General features: G+C 43.9%; 1 protein-coding gene across 1 annotated transcript in view; it reads left to right on the top strand.

The window, feature by feature from the left end:
• SLX9 (SLX9 ribosome biogenesis factor) overlaps positions 1–15,008 on the top strand; it is a 47,753-nt gene that overhangs the window by 32,199 nt on the left and 546 nt on the right. The window contains exons 4-5 of the mRNA XM_053472260.1: positions 3,579–3,741; positions 13,249–13,317. Of these exons, the coding sequence (XP_053328235.1) occupies positions 3,579–3,741; positions 13,249–13,317 (232 nt within the window). The remainder of the gene's footprint in view (positions 1–3,578; positions 3,742–13,248; positions 13,318–15,008) is intronic.

Raw genomic sequence — 15,008 nt, 5'->3', positions numbered from 1 at the left:
CCTTTTTTTGGGGGGGTGACACGCACAGGATTTCCTGCGATTCATCCTCGGCTCCTGCACGGCCGCCGAGGATGAAAGAATCTGTGCTGGAATCGCAGGAAATCCTGCGCGTGTCACCCCAAATGGCTACGCGTGTCACCACTGACACGCGTGTCATAGGTTCGCCATCACTGCATTAAGAGATGAGTTAGAGAATGTAAGAGCGGAAAAAACAACAAAATGCAAACTAATATTCTGAGATCTCTTCTTTGTTTATGTTTTGTTGGGGTTCCCTCCTTGTTTCAGGCATTTTACAAATTAACCCCTTAATGCAGGGCTCGACAAATCCCAGGTCGCAATCGCAACTGAGAATTTTGTCCGGGAGCCTAGGTGTTGGTCAGCCTGTTACATCCCCAAAAAATGCCCCCGCACCGCCACAATCGTGGTGATCGCGGGGACGCTGCTGCCGCCTGTCTAGGTGTCTGGGCAGACCAGCACAGCCACCCCGAGCCTTTGATCACTCACACGGAGTGATTCTGTAGCAGAAAACGCGATTGCCAGCAAACCAGCAATTGAGTTTTCATCTGCCACAGAGAGCTTCATGGAAGGGGGTTGTGTGTCGATTAGGTCCCCACACAAGTGTGGGGACCCTGACACAACATCCCCCTGCTGCGTTAAAAACAGCCTGGCCCTTATGGAGTTTAAGAAATTTGCAAATGTTGTTGTTTAAAATAATACGAATCAGAATGCACAATTCTAGTAAACAATATATGAGTTAAAAGACCAGCTTTGAGCTAGTGCAGATTTCCTAGGATCCGCTAGGCAGGAGAGTAGTACTTTTAGGGGTGGCAATGTCGACAAAGGGGTATGGTTTAATATCTTATCCTACCCTTGCCACATTAGTGTCACTAGTGTTTATGCTGAGAAGGTCTTCAGCTTAGATGCTATCCTGCTGTTGTAGGAGAAGAGTAGGCTTTCAACCTCATGTTAGTACACATGTTTTATACCATAAGTAATGAAAAGATTCAGTTTACAGTGGGTGATTATCAAGTCTTGGTTTTAGGTCCATATACATAGATAATCAAGCCAAGCCTTCATCTTTGTACTATGTTTGATGTTGCTTATCATTGATCGTTGTAGAATTAAATGGTGCACACTAGGGCTGCAACTAACGATTATTTTCATAATCGATTAGTTGGCCGATTATTTTGTCGATTAATCGGATAAAAAAAAATGAATGTAAATTTTTCATTTATTTAAAATAATTTAATAAACAAATGATGTTAAATACAAACAGCAGACTAAAAAAAAAACTTTGATAAAATGCATTTCTTCTCTTTATTTCCCAACCAGCCCCCCCAATTTATGCACATTTGAGCCCAGGCATGCCACGCTGCCTTCCACATATGCCACGCTGCCTTCCACATATGCCACGCTGCCTTCCACATATGCCACGCTGCCTCCCACATATGCCACTGTGCCTGATACGCCTTATACCCCCTGATACACCACTCCATCCTCCCCAGACATGCTACGCTGCCCTCCCCACATATGCCACTCCACTCTACCCCAGATATGCCACTGTGGCCCCAGATATGCCTTATACACCCTGATGCACCACTCGGTCCTCCCCAGACATGCCTTATATAATGTATATGCCTTATACCCCCAGATGTCATTCTGTCCTCCCCAGATATGCCTTATACCCCCCCAGATATGCCTTATAGTCCCCTCATAGAGTCACAGACCCGTTCGCATCACACTGACACCATACTTTAATAAATAAGTACTGGGTTAATCTTCACTGCCCCCAGGATTTAGATTCCCCTTAGTTTGCCCCCCTTTATATCTAACTGCACCTTAAGTTAACTTTATTAAATTAATCAAATTAACCCTCAGTCCTCATTATTAAATTAACCCTAAAAACCCCATTAACCATAACTACTCCTAAATTAACCCTAAACACCCCATCAACCACAACATCCCCTAAATTAACCCTAAACACCCCATTAACCATAACTGCCCCTAAATTAACCCTAAACACCCCATTAACCACAGCATCCCCTAAATTAACCCTAAAGACCCTGTCAACCACAACAGCCCCTAAATTAACCCTAAACACACCATTAACCACAACTGCCTCAAATTAACCCCAAACACCCCATTAACCGCAGCTGCTCCTAAATTAACCCTAGACACCCCATTAACCATAGCTGCCCCGAAATTAACCATAAACACCCCATTAACCATAACTGCCCCGAAATTAACCCCCACCTCCCCTAACTTTCAGTAGCCCAAATATTAATTTTATACTTACATTTAGATGAGTGGCACAGCCATGTGGTTCTGGCCTTCTGGGAGAAGGAAGGGGGCGGGGCCAGTTGTCACAGTGATTACAGGGATGGACTGGTAAGTAGGAGCTGCTGCTGTGAGTCAGACTAAACGGATTATATAATGAGGGGTATTTTCAGAGCGTTTGCTCTGAAAAAACCCTCATTTTATAATCGATAATCGATTCAACTAATCGATAATGAAATTCGTTGGCAACGAATTTCATTATCGATTATCATCGATTTTATCGATTAGTTGTTGCAGCCCTAGTGCACACGGTGATCTAAAAAGGCTCTAGATTATAAACTTGTGATAGTTCTAGTTTTGTCATACCCATTAAATATACTTATTGTAAGAAGTGCTTTGTAACATTGTAAGCACTATATAAATAAAAGATAATAAACAATGATTTCAAATCCTATAAAAGAGGGCATATGACTGTAGATTTAAAGTAGTTTAAAGATCATTGAGCACAGTGTTGACTTCTACAGGTTTCTGAAACTTCCTGTTTCTAAAACTTTTAATTTCAGTGTGCTTATTATAAAATGCCTCAGCCCAGCGTCAGAACACACGTAAGCATACACATAAAAGCAGTTGATGGAAGCAAGCCATGGCAGCAGTTCTATCAAAATCTTAGCGTGGAATGGATAATTTACTCATATGTCACAACCATGTATTATTGCACCTCAACATCTGTGTTCAATTGCATTTTGTGGCTGGCTTCACTCCATTTCAAAGTGAGCTGACTCATTCAGAGTTTGAGTGGAAAATATTATTTTGGACTAAAGAGCCACAGAGATCTAGCATAAGGAGGATGGATTAAAGTACCAATGAAGCCCATTATGATGTTTCTAATGAAAGAATATGTCTTATATTTTCCTTCCCATCCTCTGAATTTATAAACTGTGTTGTGTGTGAAAACCATTTGAACTACTTCATCACCTGTTGGTGTTTTAAAAGGCTGTTGCCAGAACCTTGTTTATAGAAAGTAGCATGTAGGTAGGAAAATGTAGGCAAGGTTTTGTTTGATGCTGTGTACAGCATATCATTAGGCTAGAATGCAATGTGCACAAAAATGAGTTAAAAAACTAAATTTTATAAATCAATGTGGTTTGATTATAGATACAATTTCACTATACGTAAAACCTCAAGAAACCTAGATTGTTGATTTTGTGTATTTTATGCTACTGTTTCCTACTTATTTGGGCCATAGCACATGGAATTTGGATACTACCTCCTAATGCCACATTGCTTTTAATTTGTCATAGAAATTGAATGTCTGGCACTTGCTCAGAAGAGACTAAAAGCTGAGGTGAAGAGAAAAACTACTCCAGTCGTTGGGGATATGCAACCACTTGCGGATGCCCTTCCTGATCTTTCAGAACTGACCACTGTTCGGAAACCTAGAGCAATAAAAAAACAGCCTAAGTGGTGAGTATTTGCCATCTGAGCACTTCCCTCAGAAGTGAAATTCTCTCAATTTACCCCAGAGGCTACATGTTTTTACTCCACTGTAGGGGACAAGGAGCTTCTAAATATGTCATTGAGATGTCTCCTCTTGTGCCAACCCTGTTATATTAAGGAGATACGTGCTCATTTTAATGTATTAATATGGTCTCGGGCTACATGCTCTGCTGTGAGAAGAAAAAAATAATTTGAAAATTAAGTTCTCTGCAGTGATTTTTCTAATTAATAATCTCACTGTAGACATTTCCCAGCGTTCCATTCCCGGGGCTAAATTGCACTTAAATGTAAATATTCTTAAGGTTCCTCTGCTATTGGTTTCGTTTTTAATGACCTAAGTTTGTTTTCATTTAAAATTTTGCAAAAGCAACATTGTACTGTCTTTTGTAAAATGCTTGCATTAAGAACAGCTATTAGTGCATATCTTTTTATATAATTGTTTATCTCAGAGCTAGTAGTGCATGGTGGACAGATGTGGCATTGTGAGAATGGAGGATTAAATTCTACATTGACGTGTAAAGGATCTTGTTTATAGCATTTACATTTTTAAGCTCACATCAAGCCCACTAAGGAATTAGGAGGTTTCTAGGTCATTATTGTTTTGTTAATCCTGTGGTTTAGGCTCATATTTACTGAGTACTGCAGAATGGTAGTGCGCCTCCTATATCTGGATGATGCGTTTAATTTAATGTATTATTATAGATTTAAAAATTGCAAACGTGTTCTGCAACTCTGTACAATGAATATTATTTTTTTGTAATTTAAATAACAGAGTACTGTTCACCTTGAGGTACTTAAAAGTTTTAAATGTGCTTCTGTATTGTTCATTACTCATGATGAATTATTTTTATGTGCCTCTATTTTTGAATGGTCCCAACTGATCGGTAATGGAGTGGGGGCTAAATGCAGGCACTTCAAAATCAGCATGTGTAGTAAAAAAAATGGCATATTTGGGGGGGGGGGAGACAGTACATTCTGTAATACATTTTTAATTTCTTTATTTATAACTACCCACACACTGTATATTACTTGGAAAGCATGTTATGAGCTAGGCATGATTGCACAGTAAACTGCAGAGATTTAAACAGATTAACACTACTATTGCAGTTTATCATATATAGTTGTGTACCAAAAAGGGAGCTGCGAGCTTCCCATCATATCTGTGTTATATGTCCTAGTTTTCTAAAGGTACTTGAATGACAGATTTTAAGGCAAGACAGGAGGCTTCGTATTTTGCATAACTTCCTTTACTACTCACCAACAGCAGCAAAGAAAGAGTTAACGAATAAAGAGAAAACAACCAATAACACAGCATACAGAAGGTATATAAACACTAGCCAATCCCTCCTCTTCCTCTTTCTTTGCTGCTCACCGTAGCTACAGGTCAGATTTTTTCCATATTCAATGCTTTTGTTCTCATATATTCATATATATATATCTACTGCAGTATTTCTTTATTATATACATTCTATTTACATTTGCACTGTTCTCTGTTACCTGTAGTTACCTGTTTATTTACTGTGTTTAAATTTCGGTTTATTTATTTATTTGCCTCCGGCATTGCTGCCCTCTGTGTTGCCCTTTCTCTGGGCTCGTTTCTTCCCAGGGTCCCGTTTTACCCTGTCCCGTTTTTCCCTCCCCTCCCCTCCCCTTCATTGCTTCTCTCTCGTTTGTCCGTTTCCCGTACCTATTTTTCTCCGGGTCTGCGGACGGCTCCAGTTCTGGTTGCCGGCTTTTCTCTGCTGGCGGCCATTTTTGTTTCTGGCTTTCTCGCGTTTCACGGCTGTTTTCTCCCTTCGTTGCCACGAAACGGCCATCTTGGTTTTCTTTTGTGTCTTACCTCGTGGTGGCCATCTCGGCTCTCCTCCGTTAGCATGCTCTCTGCTAGCGGCGGCCATCTTGGTTGGGGCGCCGAAATCGCGTGTTTTCAGGATTTCGCCGCCATTTTGATTAGTGTGCTCAGACCTTCTGACTATTCTACACGTGTCTCATCGGATCTCTCCGTTCTCTTGCAATTTTTCAAATATTTAAAATCAGGCTGAGTCCTTGCTTTTGAGGTAAGCCCTCTGCTGTGTGCCTCTCATACTATTGGAGCCTTTATCACTACTGGCTTCTGGCAGGCTGAGCCCCTGTCCTATACTTATACAGGCTGAGTCCCTGTTTGTGCTGCAGTCCCCTTGCTGAGACTTCTTTTATATTGCTTTTAGTTTTATTATGTCCCAGGACAGCGCCCCTAGCCAGGATGCCTTTATGACATGGCTGGAATCTAAATTTTCCTCATCAGTCGAAACCATCTCTAAGATGTCGGCCTCCATGCCCCGGCCTCCCCAGTCTTAGCCTCCAGCCCAGGCGGCCCCTGTCGATATCCCCTCTGATTCAGACTCGGGGAAGTCTGAGGAGGACGCTAGAAGCTCCAAACGCCCCTGGAAGGGCAACAGCTTCTCTGCAGGCAAGGACAAGGCTCCCGCCAAACGCCCTAAAACTTCCGCTATCCCCCAACTCTCTGGGCGCTATCCAGCTGCGGATGAGGAGTCTCTCCAACTCCCTCTTTCTATTCTGGATGAATGCCAGGCAAATGGTTCAGATAACTCTGAGGCATCTATCAACCTGGCCTCGTCCAGGGCTATGGACTCACGTTACATCCGTGAGTGTCTGGTGGATGAGCCCCACCATGCTGAACCACATCATTCCGAGGGCCCCTCTGTCACCCCCCATTCTGCCTCTACTGACCTCCCGGTCTTAGACCCGTCAGGCGCTTAATTATTTGACCCCACCACCATGCGGCACCCCAGGGCCACCGAATGGGCCCCCCCCCCCGGAGCACATAGGCTTATACCTTCATAAGTGGCTTCACAAGCCTTTGCCTAAGGAAGTGCGCAATAAGCTCCGGGTGCAGTGTCCTCGCCCTTGTATCCCTGAAAAAATGGCGCTCACTCCGGAATTCGACCCCAACATGGTCGCCATGCTGTCTGCGAACAAGCGTGACCCTAGAAGGGGCCTGGAGCAAGGCCTTAAATCTGCCCAGGATAAGCTCCTGGATTTGGTGGGTCCTGTAACCCAGATTCTATCTCTGGCCGACAGAGCGTTCCTCCAGGCTTCTCCCCTGGACCCCAAAGTTATCCAGGATTGGGCCCTCATTACAGTTTGCCTCCTGGACAACGCCAACGTCGCTATCGCCACAGAGCACAGGCGGCCCTTCTGCGCATGGAGACTCGGCTGGCGGAACTGGGCTCCAAAGATTTAGGAGCGGCCACCAATGGATTGCTTTTTGGAGACGCCTTTGTGAAGGCACTTAATCGACATGTCGCCCTTATGAACTCGTGGAACAAAGCCAAGCTCTCCATGAGGAAAGTATTCCAGGGCGGACCTCGTTTTTCCGCCAGGGCTGGACGACCGCGGGGCCGGGCCGCCAGCCACTCTTCGTACCAAGGCTCCAGAAATTTTCAGCAAGCCCAGCCATTCTACCGAGGCTCCTTCCACCAGCGGTCTTTCCCATCGAGAGGAGGAAGCAGGGGCAGAGGTTCCACCGGTTTCCCCAGAGGACGCTCAGGCTTTGGTAAGTCCAGATGTTTTCTGCCTCTTTCCCTCCACAGGTGGCTGGCAGGATCTCCTGTTTTTTCCACAACTGGGCGCGGATTACGTCAGAACCTTGGATCCTCCGCACCAGGTATGGGTTCCTCCTCCGGCGTCCAGGTCTGTCGCTGACCAGCAGTTGGTAGAGTCAGACCTCCAGGCCTTACGACTCAAAGGGGCTATCCAACGGGCAAGAGGTCCCATCTCCTTTCTCAGCTCCATCTTTCTAGTCCGGAAACGTTCCGGGTGATAAGCCTTCGGTCCCTCAACGCGTTTTTAGTATACCACCACTTCAACATGGAGGGTATCCACCTTCTGCGGGACCTTATGTCGAAGGGGACTGGTTCACCAGACTGGACCTCAAAATGCTTATCTTGCCGTCCCTATTCACCCAGACCACAGGCGGTTCCTTCAGTTCCGCTGGGGCAAACAAATTTGGCAGTTCAAATCCCTCACGTTCGGCCTCAGTTCAGCCCCTTGGTGCTTCACGAAGCTCCTCAAGCCGGTTTCTTACCCTTTCGGGGGGTCAGGTGTATCATTTACCTTGACGACATTCTTCTCTTTTACAGGTGTCTGATCTCCTCCAGGGCCAGACGGATTTTGTGGTGGAGACGTTACATCAGCTGGGTTTCGTCGTCAACATGCTCAAGTCCGAGTTGTCACCGCGCCAACAAATTCAGTTCTTGGGTTTCGAAATAGACTCGAAGGCGGCTATGTTGCATCTACCAAGGTCCAAGATCGTGGCTATTCGAAAGGAGATTCGTTCTCTCCTGCAGAAGAATGTGTGTTCTCTTCGCATGCTGGCACGTGTAGTAGGACTCCTCGCGGCATCCATCCAAGCCATTTTTCTGGGTCCTCTGCACTACCGGGCTCTCCAGCGCTTCAAGGCTCAACACCTCCGCTCTCTCCCTTCTTACGACCAGCCGGTTCATCTCACGCAGGAGGTTCGTCAGGAGTTGGGTTGGTGGCCGTGCCAGACTTCATCCTGGAATCCGACGCCAGCTTGCTGGGCTGGGGCGCAGCCTCTCTCACCAACCCCACGGGTGGCCGATGGTCGCTGGAGGAACGCTTCCTACACATCAACTGTCTGGAGCAGATTGCGGGATAGTTTGCCATCTTCAGTCTGGCGAAAGACCAGTCGGATTGCTGTCTAGGTACATCAACTGTCTAGGGGGCACTCGATCCAAACTCCTCACGGAGCTAACGAAGGACATCTTCGATTTTTGTCTGGCTCGCAACATCACCTTGCAGGCGGAATACCTCCCGGGTTCGGAGAACCTGTTAGTGGACTGGTTCTCGAGGCACTGGAGGGATGCGAGCGATTGGAGGCTTCACCCGCGAGTCTTTCAGGACATCCTTCACCTCAGAGGGCCTCTTCATTTGGACCTCTTTGTGAACCGCCAGTTGACTGCTTTCTTCAGTTGGCTTCCGGACCCGGAGGACCCCGGTGTCCGGCGCCTATGCTTTTCCTCCCTTCGAGCTCATCTCGAGAGTCATCCATTATCTTCGGCGCGCCGGGGGCTCCTTGGTCCTAGTGACCCCACTCTGGCACGCGCAGCCCTGGTTCCCGTCTCTGCTGGAGATGTCGATTCTGGATCCATTGGCCCTTCCCTCCTTCCCGTCTCTTCTTACAGATCCGGAGGGTCACGCTCATCCGCTCCTCCTGGAGGGGTGACTAACTCTGGTGCTTTGGACGTTCTCGGGGAATCCCGACCTGTCACAGACTTATCAGAGGTCGCTTAGTCCCTGCTCAGGGAGTCTTGGGCTCCGGGCACCCGGAAGTCTTACCGGTCAGCTTGGGGACAATGGGCTTCTTGGTGTTGGGGACAACAGATGGATCCCCATTCGGCCCCTCTAAATTGCGTCCTCAACTTTTTGGCCGATCTGTATCGTGAGGGTAAGTCGTATCGGGCCATTAACCTTTTCTGTTCGGCTATTTCTGTTGGCCACGTGGGTTTCTCAGGTGAACCCGTGGGGAAGGCTCCCCTGGTGTGCCGTTTGCTGCGGGGCATTTGATTGTCCAGGCCTCCGGCCTCTCGATACGAATCCCTGTGGGATGTAGCGGTGGCCCTGGACTTCATTCGGTCCTGGCCAGATAATGATTCTCTCTCCTTATGCCAGTTGTCTGCTAAGCTTACTTTACTCCGGTGTCTCTTGTCGTTCCGCAGGGTTTCGGATGTCCGGGCTTTCGATGCCTCGGCTGTCTCCTTTTCTCCTGACGGGATCGTCTTCTCCTTCCATAGGAGAACCAAGTCTCTGTCCACCTCAGTCTCTTATCCTTACCTGTCGGATGATCCCAAGCTTTGAGTTGCCAGATGTGTGCGTACTTACCTGGCTCACACGTCAGCGGTTCAGCCTCCTTCCGCTACTCAGTTACTAATTTCTTGTGTTAAGCCATTTCGGGCAGTGTCTACACCCACTTTAGCCATGTGGGTTCACTGGCTCCTTTCTCTGGCTGGCGTTGCGGCTTCCTTCGGGGCCCAGTCGGTCAGGGGTGTGGCTGACTCGCATGCCCTTCGGGCCGCTGGGGCCCTGAGTGATATTCTGCGGGCTGCGGACTGGTCTCGTGCCTCCACTTTTCGCACCTTTTACTTTCGCCCTTTGTCCTCAGCGGTTTCTGTGTTGGTGGGCGTTAAAACTGCAAAATAGGAAGCCTCCTGTCATGCCTTAAAGTTGGAAGTTATTCTAGCCTTGGTGCCCGAATAATTATAATTTTAATAAAGACAGGAGGCGAGTATTTTCCCTCCCTTCCCTCCCTTTTCAGCGTTTAGCTCCTAGGGTGAGTAATTACGCTATGTTGGATTTGCTCCTGTCCATGTTTGAGATGCTGATTTGTCTTCTGCCATGACCGCCTATGTATTATGTTTTTGTCATCCCTTTACCTAAACTGGGATGTGGTCCTGTTACGTTCTCTTTTCAGCTTGAATGCATCTCCTTGAGATGGCACGGTGCTTTGGCGCTTGCCTGTGAGGACGTTTCCGGTTCCTGTTGCCAGATGTTGGCTGCTGTTCTTCGGCTCTGGTTCCAGTTTTCCTGTTGGCTGTTCCGGTTCAGTTCCGGTTTCCTGTGGCCGGATGTCAGCTGATGTTCTTCGGCTCCGATTCTCAGTGGTCGGAAGAGGAGGGATTGGCTAGGGTTTATATACCTTCTGTATGCTGTGTTATTGGTTGTTTTCTCTTTATTCGTTAACTCTTTCTTTGCTGCTGTTGGTGAGTAGTAAAGGAAGTTATGCAAAATACTCGCCTCCTGTCTTTATTAAAATTATAATTATTCGGGCACCAAGGCTAGAATAATTTCCGATTGTGGGGCTCCCTTGTCAAGAATCAAAATATATGACATAGGAGCTCTAGAGTAGGTTTACTATGATTTTAAATGTGTATTTCAGGGTATGTCAAGCCTGTATCTACTCTCCAATTACTGGTATTGCTTTCAAAGAGTAACATAGGCTATCAGGCTTTAGGTAATATGATGTAACATTTGCATTTTCTGAACTTAATGAATTAGAGAGGGTCACACATCATGGCTTGTCATCGCAATTTATGCTTGAAAATTCAAGAGTGCAAGATCAGTGGAAGTAGGGATTTCTCTCTTTTATGTCTGTGAATCTTTAAACATGCCTTTGCTTAAAAAATATACCTCATAAAACAATTTATGGTTTTAGAACTAGTCTCCACACAGCTGACAGAGACCAGAATCCCAGAGCTCATTGTAAAAAACATAGGTTAATCATGTAAAGGCTTCTGCATTTAATTGCTCTGTAACAATAACTTCTTTTTTCCATATCTGATGAAGATAATCCATAAACATGTCATGAAGGCTTGTTTAAAGACATTTATAATTGATGTGTGGATAAAGCCTTCTGTACTCGTTATTAATAAAAGATTAATCCCTACTGGAAATCCAGATTCCCTTCTGTTGTCAAAAACAACCCAACTCCAATTGGAGGTTTATAGGAAAGTGACGTCTAATGTATAATAACAGCATAATATATTGAAATAAAGGGCGTTTTTTAATGAAAATACAGATGCCCAGCTATGAACTATCCCACCAAAAAACAATAGGTCTGCTTCTGCCAAACACCAAAACCAGCCTCCCCCTTCTCGTATTTGAATCTTGTTTGTTTTTGTTTTGTTTTTTTGCATGACATTTCTAAGAATTTCATGCAAGGTACATTTGCAATGGAAAACTAATTTTTGTAAAGAACAATTAAAACGCATAGCTAGTTAAAGTGGGTTGGTTACTTTTTACAAATATTGCATATTCCAGCTCAGTACTCTAAATAAACTGGTAAGCAATGGTGTAATAGAAACATAACTTGTTTCTTGCAAAAACTTTAGTCTATGATTGGAGATAGGAAAGGTATTCTCTGCTCTGCCCCCTGAGCTGGTGTGTTAATCGCACTTCAAATATGTTGATACAGAATGCTGTGTGTGCAAATAAGTCAGAGTAATTTGTACTACTGTATAACAAAAAGTCAGATCCTAAGATTGACTTAGTTACCTGTCTCTGGTCTTGCGTATCAGGGCTGTCCTTTTAACAAGTTTTAAGTGTGTATGTTTGTGAAATACAGCTCTAAAATATTCATGTGTTCCATCACGTATTCTACCTTTTACTTTTCTAATATTATAGTAATGTATATTTCTTCTGCCCCACGAAATATTAAGATGACATGATTTTACACCGATTTTGTCTCGCATCATGTTTCACATGACAGATAAAAGATGGTTTTGTGATGTCAGAATATTGGATAAAATTCAATGTGTATAAATAATGTAATATTAAAGAAGACAATACATTGTGAATATTTTTATGTGACAGATGTGATTACAATGTGAAATGATTGTCTTGATTTTAAGCCCTTTTTGATCAAGCTGAGTTTTTAATTTTTCAGATAAGATACAAGCATGTACAACTCTGGCCCCAGAAATGCCGAATACCCCCCTATATGCCACTCTGTCCCCTCAGACTTACCAATGCATCCCCAAACTTGTCCTCTGTGCTCCAGACTCTCTGGTGTGGGGGCAGCCGGTGGTTGTCCTCCGCTTCTGCCCAGCACTTCCTTTGGGGCTTCTATGACTGAGTACCGGAATATCATGCAACGCCGGTGCTCCGTCATAGAATCCCTGGCAGAAGTGCGAGCAGCAGCAGAGGTTGCCAGAGAGGAGGATCCTGGTCCCCTGCAGTGCTGTCTGGATCTTAGTCTTGTAGTCAGACCTCTATTTGAGGTCCGATTATAAGATGACCTTGTATATAAGATGAGAGGGGTCTTGTCTTGTATTCAGGCAAATACAGTATTTTGCCTTTTTGTTCCCTTTAAGCAGCTCATTCTTTAGTGTTTTCCCCTGTTGAATATTTAATACCTGCAAGCACATTCTTAGTACTAGTTAAAGGGTACATACATTTGAACCCATATCAACATTGGGTGCACTTAATAACTTTCAGTGCTATCCTTGTCCATTCCAATGGGAAATAGAGTGCATTCCTAGCTTATGTTACTATATGGGTTCTAGGGCATACCTAAACAATGGAGTGAAAGCAGGTAGCAGCATTGCTGTAGACAAAAAGGGTCCAAAAACATCACAAATACCCACAGCAAGGATACTGAAAGTGACTTTTTATTGTAACGCAGGGGTAAAAGCATTTATACACGCCTTATGTGTTTCAAGCTACACAGAGCTCTTAATCATGGCTTCCCAGGCTAGCTCTCCCTCTTCTTGGGGAGTGGCTTGATGAGAAGGTGGAGCTAGCTGTACTTGGCCCCCAGATAGCCTTACATTGGCTGAGGATAGGGCGTGGTAATGAGCAGATGCTACTCCCCTGTATGGATAAGGAGGAAAGTCACCCATAGAGTTCCTAGGTATGTGTATGTTGTTTTTAAAATGTTTCCTTTTCTTTCTTAAGCAACACGAAAAAGAAATGCGAAACAACAAACTATAGCAAAATGAAGTCAGCGCAGAAACGCAAGATCGTGTAAGTACATCACTTTTGAGGGTAACTAAATAAGTATATAAAGAATGGTATGACTTGCATCAGGAAAAATGGGCAGACTAGGTGGGCCGATGGTTCTTATTTGCCATCAAATTCTGTGTCTCTAGATATACATGGAATTACTGTATATGTTTGGGGGAACTTTTTGGAATTGATAATTTGTATCATTTTACCATTCTATGTCTATCTTGAAAATCCTTTCAAGCTCAAAACTCTTGGTTTCATTCTTGATATGCTGACAAAGAACAGGAACTTTGTGTTTCTTGCAAGTGGTAATGTGCTGTCTATTCTAACAATTTTGTGATAGTGTCTGTTGCTTTACCACAATCTGTTTTCCCAGTTTGTCCCTCTGGAAACAAACAAAATAGATGGATCAGCTGTTTAGCATCTGGCTGGAAGCCACATAACATGTTCAAACCTCTAGCAAAAAGGTGGGAAACCAAGAGAGACTGAGAATGTTATTCTTTGCCACCAGCCATATTTTAGTGATTAAATATATTACATTTCCTTATAGGGTAAATACCCCTCTTTCACAGTTTGTAGGATGTCATTACTCAAATTCTCTTCATTGTCATTCGCAATTAAACAAGAAAACACTGCTATTTTCACACAGATTTAAAATATTCTACAATGGATCATGGGGTACATTTCGTTGTCTGCTGACACCATTAAAATATTTTAAGTGCACATTTTAATTTATGTACTCTTAAGTGTATCTATAACCTAAAGGCTTAGAGTAATCTACAGAAGTGTTTCGTTTTTAATACTGTTTATTAGTTTTTAATGATAGGATAATATGTTTATGTGTGTACATGAGATCATTAACTGAAGCTGTTCTATAAATGCCGTTTTTGGATTTTTGTAACGATTTTGAGTTACAAGGTGAAATGCTAGGACAGATGGTAAATATACTTTAGAATATCTAGACTCATAGTAGCGTTCATTTGAGGTTGAAGGCTCTTTCATCTTTTTGCTTGTGCTATTTGCACACATGAAAAATTACACAGTTACCTGTGATAGTGACTTTGGGATAGCTTTGGAATCCAATTCTTTTACTATCTGAGCATGTTAAAGCATGTTTGATGCACATAATATGTGGATATACGCCATTTCATGATTCACATCACCTCTCATCTCTGTGTGGTTTGCTTTGGACTGCAAACAATGTTTTTTGGCTGACATCCTTGATTTTCATAAAAGTTATGATTTCACAGACCCCTGGGAACTAGAGCCACTTGTCAGTCCATAACAGCCCGTTTACAGAGAGACCTGGCACAGCTGCCACATCTGGAGCACTGGTGTGTTTTTGTAACACTCACTGCAGTCTGTGAATGATTAACCCCGTTGCAGCTGACAAGGCCAGTCTGCTTTCCAAATGAAAATCTATGCAGACCTCTTACAAGTTTTATATTCGAATTTTGTTTGTTATATTTACCCTTTATTTGATCATGGTGAATTGTAACAGAGTTGGCTTATATGTTTACTTTTTTTTTTCAGGCAGCTATATTTTTACTTCGCCTTTCATTAATGTCTTAAAAATAACTCTTATTATTCTAAGATACATTTGCTATCCTGCTTGCATGTTGGGGCTCTAGTCGGTTTTTGGATCAGGTTTTGATCTGTGCAGTGCCGACGGAATGTGTTGCTATTCCTTATAGCACACAAAGGCTTAA

Source organism: Spea bombifrons, chromosome 7, assembly GCF_027358695.1.
Source record: "Spea bombifrons isolate aSpeBom1 chromosome 7, aSpeBom1.2.pri, whole genome shotgun sequence".
Classification (NCBI taxonomy): domain Eukaryota; kingdom Metazoa; phylum Chordata; class Amphibia; order Anura; family Pelobatidae; genus Spea; species Spea bombifrons.
Note: the sequence above shows the minus strand (reverse complement) of the source record. Positions and strands in the feature narration are given on the sequence as shown.